The following is a 15,270-nucleotide window of genomic DNA, read 5'->3' as shown; positions in this document are numbered from 1 at the left end:
CTGTCCCTCAGTCCAACTCACCGGAGTGTCCACCATGTTGGGTTTGCTGTTCCTCAGCGTCTTCACGGCGTGGAAGACGTCCACCACGCTCTGTCTCTTGGCCATTTCACACACTATGCTGCAGGCGCAGAACACGCCGCTGCGACCGCCTCCGTTTCTGTAAACATGGGACAAAGACATGGGTGATTTTGGACGTTCTAACAAACAGAGACAGCGTTCGTCCTCGCGAGAGCAGCCGCGGACTCACAGGCAGTGGACGATGGTCCTCCCCTCGCCCTCTTCTCCCTCCCGCTGCCACTGGTCCACCTGTAGGACCAGCTTCAGGAAGGAGCGCTTGGAGGCGGGGACTTCTCTGTGCCCCGCCCACCCCAGGTACTGGAACTGTCGAACCATCAGGTAACCCTCCTGAGGCTGAGGAGACAGGAAATGACAGGGAGCGTCAGAGGAACCTATCTCAGATGAAACACTAAACACAGCGGGACGATGGCGTCAAACTCCACCCACCCTGGTGAGGTTACAGACTCTGAAGAGTCGACTGATGACATCACAGTCCATGGAGCAGGACATACACTCCACCTGGACTGGGCCGTAGCGCAGCATGCCCTCCTCTGGCCAGTACTGAGGACAACCCTGAGGACGAAGTATCGGGAAAAAATACTTAGATATCAGAAACAATACATAGATATAGACAGGTATATAATACGTTTCAATATAACTGAGCAAAACAACATTAAAAAAACAAGGAGAAAAACATGAGCAAAACAACATTAAAAAAACAAGGTCAACAAGTCGAAAGATTCTAAGACTGTGTTTTTCTTTCCTCAGTTAATCTTAGAACTTTTGGACTGACATCAACGCCGTGACTAACCTGAGCCAGGTCGATCTCGTTCAACATCACCAGACTGGTGCAGCCGTAGTCGTAAACCAGACGCCAGAAATCTTTGACGGTGTTGGGCAAAGGATGCTGGGTAACGATGAAGGCAGCAGGTTGTCTGTAGCTCTGCAGGGGACAGAAGACACAGCACAGACACGGACTTCAGAACCTCCCATTGGCTCGGTCGCGTGACCTCCTGCGGTGACTACCACGGACTGTTCTATGTGTCAGTTGGCCTCTCGTACACAAACACCGAGTGTGGAAGACGACACAGTGAGCACAGGAGCGGAGAGGCGATGCCGGGTCACATGATCATGCAGCGGGCCTATCAGGTGTCAGCAGCATGCACTGAAATCCCAGGTCCACTGAGGACCTGAACGTCTACATTAACTGAGGTCAGTGAACCTACTGACCGCAGAACTGACAATCCACGATCTAACGAGGATCAGGATTAGGATTAAAAATAATCTGAAACTCCAGCTGGATGAGGATGTGCAGCTGAAAATGTGAGATGGAGGTGAATGACGTGAGGAGAGTTCATGGTTCTGGGAGGACCAGGATTCACGGTCAATGGTTTTGTGCTGGTGGAACGACACTGAAGCCATGAAACAAATCCAGTATTGGAGATTTGACATAAATCCCATTACCTGGAACTCTTCTGACAGCTTGGTTAGAGAGAGGCCAAAGATAAGATTAACTCAGCTAAACTTTGAAAAAAATAAATAAATAAATAAATAAGAATATTTCTCCTATAAAATAAAACGACCTATTTTTATGTTTTTACAGCATTCGCAGAACGTTTTTCTTCCGTCACTTTTGTTTGGAGAGAAGCTCCTCCACACCATACATGAGTTACATTTTCAAACATTATACAGACTTTCCACCCTCGCCGCTGAAAACCTTATTAATAAAATAAAAAAAAAAACCACTAAGTGTGACCAGATATTCCTATCTTACCTTACAGTCCTACCTACTCACTGACCGTTGGCGTTGGCGGCCAGAGAAACTAAAGGCTTTTCTCAGAACCTGGATTTGTCTCTAGCCTTCTGCTGCTAATAACCACAGACACAGCATCACACAAACAGGGAGGGGAGTCTGCGTGTGTGTATGTGCAGGTGTGTTTGGTTCATAAAAATAAATGTGCAAAAAAACCCCAAAACTAACAGCGTTTGTTCATCATAACCTATAAATAACGTGTGTTATTCTCAACACACTCAGGACGACGCTCGTCTAACACTGTTTTATCAGTTAATCATGATTAGACGCTCGTCTAACACTGTTTTATCAGTTAGTCATGATTAACTGTTACGGTAATTAAGTCCAATTAATCAAAAATTGCAATTAATCACGATTAGCTGTTAAGCTGATTACTTATAATTTACTAAATTTTAATAATTGTGATTGTGAGTGCAGCCTGTTGCAGTCGACAAAATAATTTACCAGCTGTGGGATGAACTAATCCAACTGCTGGATTAATAAAACTCATTTCAAGATGGATTATGTCCCAAACTGCCGCACTGTGTGTTGAGAATAACAAATCTTTAATTAAATAATTCCTTTTATTTCTACGCGTTCAGACAGACTTACATCCATCAGAGCGGCGTTGATGTAGTTGCTGCTCTCGCCGTCGATGGTGATGAGGAAGGGCAGGCATCTGTCAGGAGGAAGGCCGTCCATGAAGCGGTTCTTGTCTTGGTTCCTAGGCAACAACGCGATGCTGCAGTCCTCAGGCTGGGGCTGGGGCGTCACCGAGTTCAACGTCTGGGCGGAGAGAAGAACGCACGGAAACTCAGTATGACATCACAGCGGGACTGAAGTAGGTTGGATTAGTCAGTGACTGGTTGGAGATGCTGATTATTATATCAAATGTTTATCTTAGCGTCTGCTTTTTTACAGAAGCTGAAAAACATTGTAAGAAACTTTGAACTTAAAAGTTCATTATTGAATTCCTGACATTTTTTTTCAGCTTTTACTGAATGTACAAAAGCAAAGAAGGGGATTATGAAACTGCATACACTGCAAATCAGGACATTTGAACTCACCTTGAACGATTTCTATAGCGTAAATTTTTTTTTTATCAACACTGTTCACAAAAAAATGTAACTCATACAGTGTGGTAGTATCCTCACCCTACAATCTCGGTGTCTAGCTCTGAACCTAAACCTAACATTTTACCTGGAACTCGTCCTTTATGTGTGAGGAGTTGGTCTGGGAGTCGATGCGGATCAGCTCATAAAAGGCGGCCTTGAACTCGCAGACTGGGATGGAGGTTTCTCCACACAGACAGGCCTCCAGTATGGCGTCGTGGATGAATATGTACTGCTCCTGAGGACGAGCAAGTCAAAACGTGTCACTACGTCCACGTGGATCGTTCCGCCTCAGATCATTATTTTGCAAACAATAAATTACAAACATACTGCAACATGAGAAACACGTGAAACAACAAAAAAAACCTGTTGTCAAATTAAAGTGACAGACGCTGCAGGTGAGTGATGGTTGATGGAGATGGAGTGATGAATGAAGTCATGACTGGGGAGCTTTAGCTAAGTTACAAAGTAACCACGAGATGGTGCCATTGTATCGTTTACAAAAGCAGTGTGAGGGATGATGATGGTTTTTTTTTTTTACCTTTCTCCAGGTCACTGTAATATCCTGACAATGAAAGCTACACTGAGTGGGAGGGCGTGCTGATGAATGGATGACAGTTACATGGTTCCTGGCTGTCACCTCAGCCGGTACCATGCCCATGACTCAGGCTTGACTGACTTTATTTCCTGAGATAGAGATGCAGATGGAGGATGGGTAATGCAGTCACCTCAGTCTGTACCATGTTGATCCTCCGCGAGCGAAGCGCCTTCACACAGTTGTAGATGTCCACCACGCCCTCTCTCTCCGCCATGTCCAGCATGATGTCGATGACTATGAAACAGCCTGTACGTCCAGCACCGGCGCTGCACACAGACACAGAGGTTAGGTTTTGACAAAGGAGAGAATATTTACCCTTTAATCGTGTAATAGAACTCGAGCCATGGTATTAACCAGGAAAAACACCAACCTGCAGTGGACCACGATCGGACCAGCAGAGGGCGGATTGGAGTTTTTGACTCTGCGGATGAAGGAAAGTAGTCCCGTGGCGTGATAGGGGACTCCGTGGTCGGGCCAGCCTGTGAAGTGGAACTGCTTGACCTCACGCACCTCATTGAAGCCACGCTGAAAACACACGGACAGATGTTCAGATTCAGGTCGGTGTTCCGCTGCACATGAGATAACAGGAAATAACACCAATAAAATAATCCAAACTCACCCTCTCCAGTGTGAAGGTGCGAATGACGTATTCAGCGAGAGGCTCCACCTCCACAAAAGTCACCTTGAAGTCGCCGTAAACCTCAGCATCGTCCGGCCAGTACTTGTAGCACTTGACCTGTTGGTGGATGCAGTACTTATGAATACTTTCTCATACTGTGGGCCCAAATGAAGTACATATTAAAATGCATTTGTGCAGCTGCGCCCTCGGCAATAGCTTTGAGCTCCACAAGAGGGCGCCGACCTGCACATTGAGACCACTGGTTTAAACGAAGATGAATCCAGTAGGTTTAATGTTCAGGTGACAAAACTCCAGAAAATGGAGGTTTTTGGATAGGTTTTTTTTTTGCCTGATGCTGGATGATGATGATGATGATGATTTTGTTTTTAAATTTATTATAATTATTTGTCACTCACCCTTCCCACCTCCACCAGGTTGGTTACCATGACTATGCAGGCTGACTGTTCCTGCCAAACCATCCTCCAGAAGTCGTACACAGTCTCATGAACAGGACCTGCACACAGACACACATACATAGTTATTTTGTTTTTTCCAAAAAAAAAGAAAAAAGAAATGTAATATTTATACTAACTATAACAAACATTTATATATATATAAATATATATATTTATTTATTTATTTTACCTTGGGTGGCGATGTAATGACTGGGTCTCTGGTAGCCCTGAAAGTAAAACAACAAAACAATTTATCATAACTATAGAAGTGTAGATTACATCCTTAAAAATGTATGTTTATGTATTTCTTAATTTTTTTCCATATGCATATATAAATGATCATTCATTATTTCATATATAAATATGCGATTTGACATTTTCCAGGGATGCTAAAAACTAACACACTTTATGCTGAGTTATGTAAAATGATGCGTTATTTATATGTATAGTCATTTTTGTATTTTTTTAAATAATCATTTTGACATAAAGAAACACAGGATTGGTGGGTTTTACTGTAGGCTACTGTAGTACAACGTGGGAAGTACGCACGAGCAAATGTACGGCTCACAGTGGGTAAGACTGGTGGGAGGACGGGATGTAGTGAAGCATCTCATGCAGCAGGGGGCTCCTGTCGCTCAAAGCTTAAACATTCACAGTGACCGCGATGCACGTGGAGACGAGAGTGTGAACGGATGTGTGGGTGTGAAAAGGTGAGGGGCGTGAATGAGAGAGTCCACAGTGATACTTACATCCCTGTACAGCCAAATCTACAGGCCAAGGCACAGGCAGAGAGAAGGAGTGGAGGAAAGGAAGGAAGGAAGAAAGGAAGGTAGGTAGGAAGGGAAGAAGAAAGCACAAAAATGTCAGTGAATGTCAATCAGAATAAAAGAAAATAAAAAGTTGCATTGACATAATGGTTAAATGGAAAAAAAAACATGCAGAAAGAACTTTTTTTTTTAAGATTTCTGGTTAAACATGAGCACAAACACACGTGCAGCGGCTACAATTAGCAGCTAATGGCTACAGAGAAAGAGCATGCTACAAAAGCACAGCAGCATTAATGAGCACAGTGACACACGTGCAGATGATTGGTGGAGGTGATGAAGGGTGAGTAATGGAACCCTGGATGGACCAGTCAGAAGATGGACACACTCAGGCTTGAACCAATAGGAGAACAGATTCAAACCACTTTGAATTAGACAGACAACCAATCAGAATCCTTATCACTTCAACGTTATCGCTACGGTGTAATCTCTCTAGAATTGACTTCAAATACAGACAAAAAATACTACTTAAATATACTTGATTTTTTTTTTTTTTAAATACTCATGAGTATTCAGGATGGATGGATGAGTGAGAAGACACATGCCGAACTGCATGTATGGAGTATTTTCTGAGATGGTTGGATGAGTCAAAATGGGTCGATGGATGACCAGTAGACGCAATAATAGGTATAGAGGCCTGACATACGAGCGAGGGAGTGTGGTTTCGTTGGTTTCGTTGGGAGCCAATAGTAGCATTCGATGCGTTTCCACTTACATCGATGTAGTTGGCGTTGATGTAATCAGAGGAGGGGTCATCTTCGATGGGCTGAAGAATAACCCTAGAGTGGTCATCTGGGGGGGGGGGGCAGGGAGGGGGGAGAAGAAGAAGACTTTAACAGGACGTCATGACAAAGAGTACGACTGGACCGAGACTGAAGAAAATAAGGTATGTGAGAAATAGTGAACTAGTTTATAGTGCAGTTATCTACGGATGCTGTGCGAAAATAAGGTATGTGAGAAATAGTGAAGTAGTTTATAGTGCAGTATCTATAGAGTTCACCTCATACTTACATGCTATGATGTTTCCATAGCGATTCTTGGTGCGGTTCTGCTCCTTCTTGGCCACGTCCCAGGAAGCCGACTGGCCCTCGAAGAAACTCTGGACCATCAACAGAGCGGAAAAATACAGAGATTAAAACCAACAGGTTCTGGATTCTTCTGACTCTGAGATGATGGTGTTACTCTGGTGTTTGCTTGTTTTTGTGCGAGTTATAAATCTGGTGAGTGTTATTGCAGCGGCGGCAGGATTTTACTGTTCCGTCAATGAGGCAGAAACGCTGTCAAATTAAACAGCAATTCACCCTTTACAGCCAAACAGCAGCAGCTCTAGCCCACAACAAATTTAATCCAGCTATAAAATCAAAGAGGTTTCCGCCTCAGTTCTATCTTCCATTAGAAATCATCAGTGTCACGGTTTTTAACTAAGCCAATAACAGAGCGGTCGATGCTGCGGCCGCCGCGGGCGGAGGAAACCGGAGTCAAACCTCACCTCATACTCCTCCTTGAAGCCGTAGCTGTCGGATGTTTTCATGAGGTTGATGTGCTGCAGCAGGTCGGCCACTCTGATGGCAGGGTGGAGCTGTCCCGTCTGATACGGAGACTCGGTGCCTTCACAGTGGTACCGTGGAATGTCCAGGAGCCGGCTGTTCTCCGCCGCGGAACCGGTGTGGTTCTCGTCTGCAAGAGGACAGGAGGAACATCGTGTGTCATCACAGGTTTAGAGACGTCCAAGAGCAAAATTAAACGTCTTAAATCAGGCCTGAACAACACACACAACAACAGGAAGTCTTATTTTGAAAGGACTCAGTCTCAATCAGTCTCTGTCCTTCACACTCACCTGTGATTGGAACTACAAGCCAAAGAAGCAGAAAAATAGAGGAAAAAAAAAGATAAACGTTTGGTCAAACTGCAGCGTAAGAGACACACGTGAAAATGTTCGAATACTTGGAATAAAAATTCAAAATGGAACATCAAAAATGAGAGTGAATGATGGGCCGGGACCACACACGGGTGATGATGAGATACAGTTCTGATGCTGTAACAAAAATGAAAAAAAAAAATGAAGGTTGTCTTTTTCACAGTAAGTGACTGAAGTTGCAGTTAATTAACGATCAGATATATTATGATAATATAATCTGTGGTTGGTGGGAGACGAGCCCAGTCGGCGGTTTTAATGTAAAGACTGACAGGTTGACTAATGGAGCAGCCCGGGGTTTTCAACACGACCCACTGGTTTTGTCTCCAGCGCTCTTCATCAGACGACACCACCTCTTTAATCCGACTGGTTCTTCATCATCGCCCCGAGGACTCGCTGACTCATTAACCGTTGTTCAGAGCACGTCCGGCCCTCGTCAGGTCAATTAACTGTAAACTTGACCTGACGAAGCCTCTTAATTTGTTGCTTGCTGCCAGTTCACACTGTGGTGATGTGAAGGGTGGGGGTGAGGGGTGGGCAGGGGGGCGGCTCGTAAGTGCAGCTATCATATTAAATTAAAAAAAAGGACCACAGCAGAGTTAATGAACGGACTGTGGTGGTGTGGGCGACACGGGAAATGTAATGCTGCGGTGTCAACACTAGAGGGTTTTGTAGAGTACAGTAGTAGAGCGGAGCAGCTGGAGAAACATCTGAAAGAACACGTAAGGGTTTGTGGTTCAGACTCAGGCGTCACGACAACATAAATAAAAAACAAAAGCCTGGGGAGTAGAACATATGGTAGAACCTGGAGGAGAACGTCCAGACCGACGGGACGAGGATGTCTGTCGTCACTGGGTGTCACTGGCAACCGTTCTACGGCAGCAATGGGGAAAAAATGTGTCCGACTACTTTAAAGCTTCACTTTGCCTCAAGACACGTCGAAGCCACAGAAATAACGAGGTCTCTGAGGGAGAGTGACGGTAATTACTGTGAATATCAATAATATGCCACGAGAAACAGGATCTACGTCTGATAGGAGGAGTGAGCGTTTTTTTTTTTTACATATCATTCGGTCAAAGAAAGAAATTAGTTAGTTCATGAATCTGTCAGTTGCCAGTTTAGCATTTGAGATTCAAGATGAAGCTAACAGATAAAGCTAACGGTATCAAACTAACAACCGGAAGAAGAATAAATGTCAGAGACATGAGGAATCAACCGAGGATGGAACTAAGGAGTGATAAGACACACGTCTGACAAATGAATGTGGGGCGGGTCAACCACAGGGGGGCAGTGATGAGTGGTCTCTACTGAGGCGATCGATGGAATACTGTACATTGACCCATGTCTCACCTAACACGGCCGTAGGAACCAGAGGGTCGTTGGGCACTGCAGAAGGAAACACCGTCAGGAAACACTTCACAGACCAAGATTGTACTCAGACAGGATGACGGGGTTAGAACATAACAAACGTCAGTATTGTGTTGACCTCTGACCTCACTATTTCAAAGGTACTGTAGGTAAATAAAAAAAGAAGTCCAAAGAGGAGTAGACCTACATCTGTTGTTGTAGTTGTGTGAGTCCATGAAGGTCACAGCCATAGGGTCTTCTCCGTGAACGGTGCTCTGGTCGGCGTAGCTGCGGTCCATGGCGTTCACCATGTGGGCCATTTCGTGGCGCGCTGTCCCGATGGCGTCCTTGCGCTTTTTGGCCAGTTTTCTATGGAGGGGGCAGAGACAGGGACAGACAGTCAGCGGCGTCTCTGACAGAAAGCCAGACATCAGTTGTCCTGCAGGACACAGCCCCATGTCCCATCAGCCATGCACAGGGATCCTACACCACGCACGTCTTTATGATTTGGTGAGGAGAGCTCAGCTGAGGGCTGCAGGCTTCTGAGTCAAGATGCAAGAGTTCAGAACCAACAGGAAAGAAGGGGGGAAAGAATCAGACTAAAGATGGACAGAAGGAAGTCAGAGAGAGGAGAAAACAAGCAAGGAAAGAAGAGGAGAAGCTCTTCACGGCAATGTCAGCAGTGACCAGACGGGGCAGTAGCATCTGAGGGAATAAACCAATGAGCTGGAGTCAAGCAGAAAAGACTGTTCTCCCCTGCGCCTCATTAAAACGTATTTGTCAGCTGGACAGCTGACCAAAGTGGGGGGTCCGCCCCCCATTTTGGGAACCACTGTCCTCATGTTTTAAAAAGTGCCGTCAGATCAGAAGCATAAATAAAACCTGTGTTCTAGATCTGGAAATGTTTATTTCTTTATATCAAATAATTCAGTTTTCATCTGACAGTTCAACAACAAGAACCACCAGACTGACATGTTGTTTTGACAGATTTTTTTGTTTTTTTCAAAGAGCCAAAGGTAGGAGCATACACCAAACCAACAACCACCAAAGTTCAAAGTGTGGAACAACATCTTGGTCAGTCTGCCTCACAGTTTGACCTCCAAACATCCACAGATCTCCTAAAGGTTCAACTCCCTCACTGCGTGAAAAAACAACCGCGGAGGGTTTAATATTTTCAAACATGACAAACCATGCAGGAACACAGTGTGTTCAGAGCCGTAGATATGTATCAGCAAAGACAACATCTGTGCTGGTGAACAGACAGACAGACAGACAGACAGACAGACAGACAGACAGACAGCCTGTTCCCACAGTAAACTCACAGAGAATGTGTGTCAAAAAAACCCAAAAAAACTCTCTACAGCTGCCAGGCCAAAAGACTGTAGCAGATGATGAAGGAGGAGGAGGAGGAGGAGGATGGATTAAGAAATGTATTTTCTCATGGTTGCCAGACTGATACCATGTACGGCTCTGACAGAGTGCAGGGCTGCGCTCTGCTGTTGTTTTACCTCTTAAACCCCAAAACACCAACGCCACCTCGAAGGTCACACACAGTGAAAACTCACTAACGGACTAAATACTGACTGATTGACAGGATAACAGAAGGATCTGACCATGTGTCAACATAGTTGTTCGGTGCCTCATTAAAGGTAGAGTATGCAAAAATATCCTAAAGAAAAAGCACCGAATCGTACAAAAGCATTTTCTTTGCTATAGGAACTTTCAAAAAGCAAGTGCTCCTTTATTAGGAAATATATGGCTTTACCTACTGAAGTTATCCAACACACACACACCTGATCTAAGAGTAAGAAAAGTTTCGAAAGTCAAACGACAAGATTTAAATATATAAAACAAAAACTGTGTATCTCTATACTTTAATCAATATCAACAGCGCCCCTTGCAGGAAAGAGGCAGAATTGCAAGTTGTTTTTTTTAACACTGAGTCAAAATATGTGCATACTCTACTGTTGTTGGGAAGAAGAAAACATGTTTTGTTTTTGTTTTTGTTTTTTTTCTTATGCTTTAAAAATGAGTTTGCGTTGTTACGTTAATCGCAGCTTTGAAGTGCGTGACCGTAACGGCAGAACAGAGAGTGGAAACACTGGAGGGATTAAAGGAGAAGGTAAAAACAAAAAGGTAAACCTGGTGAAAGCCAAAACAAACCCTGACTCTACATGTCCCCAAGGAGAAGATCCAAGTCCCCGCTCCACTGACACCAGAGACACCAGTTACCACGATACCTGTGACTTGATGGGCGGATGGATGATCACATGACTACATGCACACAAAGAGCTACGAGTCACAAGTGCAGCATTCTTTTTTCAAACAGCACGCTGGTTGAGCCTGTTGAGCTAACTCTGGAGCACGTGGAGAGAACCGGGCCTGAGGTCAATTCACCGTCACTTCAGTGGTTTCATATGAACATTTAATCGCTCTGGATTTATGTGATACGATGGATCACAACAAACCATGGATGTTGTACTGATCTGGATCGATCTGAGAGTCGTCTTTAGACAAAAACAACAGAGGTGTCGGTTGTAAGGAATTCATGAAAGTCCTGAATTGACATGAGAGTGAATTGAACCCCTGCACTGGCAAGGCATCAATGAGGATGACTTTGGTTGGCTGGTTGGTTGGTCAGAGCTGAAAATGCGTTTTTTTGTCTTGAAAAAAGTATACTGCATCTTTAAAAGAAATAACAACAACTAGCCACTAGTGAGAAACTGGCCCAATCAGAATACAGCGGCTGGGTGAGCTGATTGAGCTGCTGGTTTGTTTACTTACAGGTAATAAGAGTATGAATAGTAGGTCCTCCTGGGGGGGGGTGTGGGGGGAGAGCCAATCAGAGAGCAAAGAGTGAGACACAAGGGTCATGAATATGCAAATAAGGACAATACGGTCCTGTCCCAACAACAGAAACAGAAGACAACACCGTTTGACTGCTACTGAACTAAAGGCTCATGCAAGGGTTGGTTTTTTTTTTCTTTTTGTTTTAGTTCGAATTTTCCAAGAGAAAATATAATCTAGAGAAAACTAAAATAACAACAAAGCAACAAAAAGGTTCTTGTTTTTCATCTCGTCGTGTGAAAACAAAACGGTTTCTCATGCAGTTAGAATAAGCTGCAGTTCCTGGAACCGCCCTGACTGACCAATCGTCACAGGTCCTGACAGCTAACAGTTTTTATTGGCTTTTTTCTTGCCACAACATCTGCTCGCTTTGTGTGGAGCAAGTCGTGATGTCACAGCGATGTCATCACGTCCCACCATCTATTTTAAAGATGCAGTATTGTTCAAAGTGGTTAATGGTGAATGAAGATTGATCTCCCCAGGAAGCTTCATGGAAATGACCACTGCTACGATCATGGGTCAATACATACGCTGAAGGAAAAACCAACAAAACAAAACACCGGTCTTTGTAACAGAAAGGATATAAATATTTCTGCACATCACGTCATTCATTAAAGAACTTCAAGTTCTTGTTTGTTCCTGTTTAGTTGTTGGGGCTGATAACAGATGTTTTAGACTCTAAGGTCAGAGGTCAGAACGTTTCTCCCATCGCTTCATTTGACGGAAACTCTGCCGTCACCGCTGAAGAGTTGAGCCGTCAGCCGCTAATGTTTATCAACACGTCGCCCGAGGCGCTGATAAATGAGAGCGGCTTCGACGATTCACTTTGCTCATAAAACGACAACAGACGAATCCTGCGGGCGTCGCACGCAATCACCGAGTCGTGCGCAAGCGTTGCCTCCTGAAAATGCATTATTTCTCAATTTGCTCCAATTTTCTATAATCAAACGACCTAAAATCCTCCGGGGACAGATAACGTTGGGTTGAAACGCGATCAGAGCGCTGAGTGCAAACTATGGATCAAACACCGTCAGGCTCTTTTTTTCTTCTTTTTTTTTTTTTTTCCCGGCTAAAAATAAAATATTTATCGTCTGCACTTAACGCTCAGGCCCTCAGGATGTCATTAACAATTACACTCTGACACTAAAGCGACGGCACTGACGCTGGATCACATGAATTCATTACAGGCATTAGAAGAGAAATATGCATGTCAGGGTCTGAGAGCGCAGAGATCTCCAGTAATGAGTCTTCATCTCTGACTGTGATTTAACGCCTCTAATTGTCTTTGATTTGTGAGAGAGAGCCATGGTAAATTAAAGTCTCTTTCTCTCTCCTTGTCAGGTTGTAAAACCTCTGGCAGTAAAAGGAGGCTTGACTCTTCAGAGGACAGCCAGTGTTTCCTGTCAGCAGCCAAAAACACGTGTAACGAAGATGACTACAGTTAGAGTTAGAGACCAACGATGTCATCTGGGTTCTACTGCTCTGGTCTTGAGGATGTGTTAGCTACACACGCAACGCTTGGGAAATGGTACATATTTGCTGGTAGTATGTTGAAACAGGAGACCGATCTGGACCGCAGGCAGGTCAGTCAGACATTTACAATTTTGGTTTATCTGCAATTTTATAAATTTTTTCTCCCCGAATTATTTAGTGAACATACAGTATCTCTGATTTCTAAGTTTATTAAAGGGTCATTTATCTAGTTTTTGTTTGAGCTGAGCATCATGGGTAGTGTTAGATGTTTACTGCGTGTTGTGTTGACATCCACGTCTAAACTACAGTTCTGATGTTGAAATTAATAACGTTTAATAACAGTATCTGAGACAACTGAACACAGCTATGTTTCTGGTTTGGTGACAATTATGGAACTAAAGCCTTTTGACGTGTGACTCTCATTTCCACCACATGATGGAGCTGTGTACCAAATAACAACGGAAGCCAGTTGGCTCTTCAGCTCTGCTCCTTCTTCTAACTCTACAGGTGAATCAGTAAGAATCCTTCTCTTTTTTTTAATTTTATTTTGTCTGATAACTTCTTAATTAAACACCACACGATCCACGGTTGTCACGTGTGAAACATCAGGAGCAAAATAAACCACAAGGGAAATAATTCTGTTTTTTTTTTTGTAATTAAAGTAACTGTTTTCAAGTTTAATCTGTAGAGTTAATTGAACTGTTTTGTTGTGAACATCCATGTCTAACTGAGGTCAGATGTTTTGAGTGTTTTTGACTAATTTTAATTTTTTATTTATCTTTTTATTTACTTTTACTCCAATAAGAAAATTAAACATAAATCAAAAGAAAGAGAAAATAAAAAAGCCTTTTTTATAAAAGGTTTTCTGTTTTATAAACACATGTGACAATGATCAGAGCGGTCCTGAAGGGAGATCAAGGTTAATGGTGGATGGATGGAGGATGGTGTCCGACCGTGGACCAACACGCAGCGAGAGCACGGATTCACACCGGCCCGCCCGGGGACCAACACGCAGCGAGAGCACGGATTCACACGCCGGTGTGGGTGCGTCCGTGCACCGGCGTGCGTGTTGGTGTTAAAAACATGACTCCAAACACAGTTTCACTGTTCACCACTGAGACTCATCACTCACCTTTTCTTGACCAAAAGGATGGCAACCAACACCAGCAGAATAAAGACTAGAACACCAGCACTGATTCCTGCAATCTTTACCACCCGGTCCGTCTGCTTCGCAGGGTCAGGGATGACCTCTGGCTCCTCGGTGGCTCCTGCGGCACAAGAACAGAAGAGAAGAAAAAAGAATCGCCAGCTGAGTAAAAAAAAGAGTAGTTTTAACTTTTATTCATGATTTAACTACAGAAAAATCAACATTTATGATGACAATATATTCTGTATATTGTTGTAAAAGAAAGACACATTTTTACAGGTAGATGTTTGTGTCTCACATCTGTTTTGATTTGAGAATAATCCATTTGTATCGTCCGTGTTTAGAGCGACACCAAGTGGATGTACAGTGCATGTCATTTTGCCCATGTGTAAAATTTCATAACAAAATTCAATCTTCTGCTTTGGGCCTAAAACCATAACAGATCTGAGATCGGATTTGTTCAAATCAAGGATATATAAAAAAAGATTTATCCTTAAAAAAAAAGTCAATTAATGAAGCCGTAAACATCAGGCCAATGAGCCAGGGTGGGATTAGGCTCCTAATCTCCGTGCTTCAGTTCTGATAAACACCAACAAACCAAACTCCCTGGAAAAACTCTGGAGCTACATTTAAACAAACCTCCTCCACACTTGTAAAAACTTTTGCTCATTTACGTCTGTGTGAGCCGTTAACACAAACACTCTCAGATGTTGGCAGAGTTTATGTTGGCGTTGGAGTATTTATGCAGCAGCTCCAGTCACTGCTACCTGACAGCCTGGGGAGTGTGTACGTGTGTGTGTGTGTGTGTGTCTTCACCCAAATCCCCTCACATCATGAAGGCACCGAGCACGATAAGGAACAAATCCAGATGAGCCGTTTAATTAAGACGCTTTAATCATACCTGTGAAACCAGTCAGCCGCTCGTACTGCAGTGTAAATATTTCTGCTAAAACAAAGTCAGACAAATGTCACCGGAAAAGTCTGCAGCTACGGAAGAAGAGGTGAACGTGTGTCGGGATTTACAGATCGTACGTGGGGGTGTTTTTTTTTTTTTTTTTTTTGTAGATCATCTGGTGTCAAACAA

The 15,270-nt window shown here is 43.7% G+C and overlaps 1 protein-coding gene across 9 annotated transcripts in view; it reads right to left on the bottom strand.

Annotated features, from left to right (window-relative positions):
• The window catches only part of ptprk (protein tyrosine phosphatase receptor type K), a 51,942-nt gene that overhangs the window by 518 nt on the left and 36,154 nt on the right, over window positions 1–15,270 (bottom strand). The window contains exons 19-38 of one of the 9 annotated variants that reach the window (XM_025056666.1): window positions 14,172–14,307; window positions 8,928–9,088; window positions 8,723–8,758; window positions 7,295–7,306; window positions 6,947–7,134; window positions 6,469–6,565; window positions 6,104–6,249; window positions 5,383–5,400; window positions 4,824–4,860; window positions 4,595–4,692; window positions 4,179–4,295; window positions 3,930–4,084; window positions 3,702–3,825; window positions 3,050–3,199; window positions 2,462–2,635; window positions 1,522–1,539; window positions 869–1,000; window positions 505–630; window positions 248–411; window positions 22–157 (exon numbers count right to left, since the gene is read on the bottom strand). In XM_025056666.1, the coding sequence (XP_024912434.1) occupies window positions 22–157; window positions 248–411; window positions 505–630; window positions 869–1,000; window positions 1,522–1,539; window positions 2,462–2,635; window positions 3,050–3,199; window positions 3,702–3,825; window positions 3,930–4,084; window positions 4,179–4,295; window positions 4,595–4,692; window positions 4,824–4,860; window positions 5,383–5,400; window positions 6,104–6,249; window positions 6,469–6,565; window positions 6,947–7,134; window positions 7,295–7,306; window positions 8,723–8,758; window positions 8,928–9,088; window positions 14,172–14,307 (2,225 nt within the window). Of the gene's footprint in view, window positions 1–21; window positions 158–247; window positions 412–504; window positions 631–868; window positions 1,001–1,521; window positions 1,540–2,461; window positions 2,636–3,049; window positions 3,200–3,689; window positions 3,826–3,929; window positions 4,085–4,178; window positions 4,296–4,594; window positions 4,693–4,823; window positions 4,861–5,382; window positions 5,401–6,103; window positions 6,250–6,468; window positions 6,566–6,946; window positions 7,135–7,294; window positions 7,307–8,722; window positions 8,759–8,927; window positions 9,089–14,171; window positions 14,308–15,270 lie in introns of all 9 variants that reach the window. The other 8 variants (XM_025056669.1, XM_025056665.1, XM_025056667.1 and 5 more) reach the window with 8 other exon arrangements.

Source organism: Cynoglossus semilaevis, chromosome 7 (genome assembly GCF_000523025.1).
Source record: "Cynoglossus semilaevis isolate Cse_v1.0 chromosome 7, Cse_v1.0, whole genome shotgun sequence".
NCBI classification, from domain to species: domain Eukaryota; kingdom Metazoa; phylum Chordata; class Actinopteri; order Pleuronectiformes; family Cynoglossidae; genus Cynoglossus; species Cynoglossus semilaevis.
The sequence above is the reverse complement of the archived record's forward strand: the minus strand, read 5'-3'. Positions and strand labels throughout refer to the sequence as shown.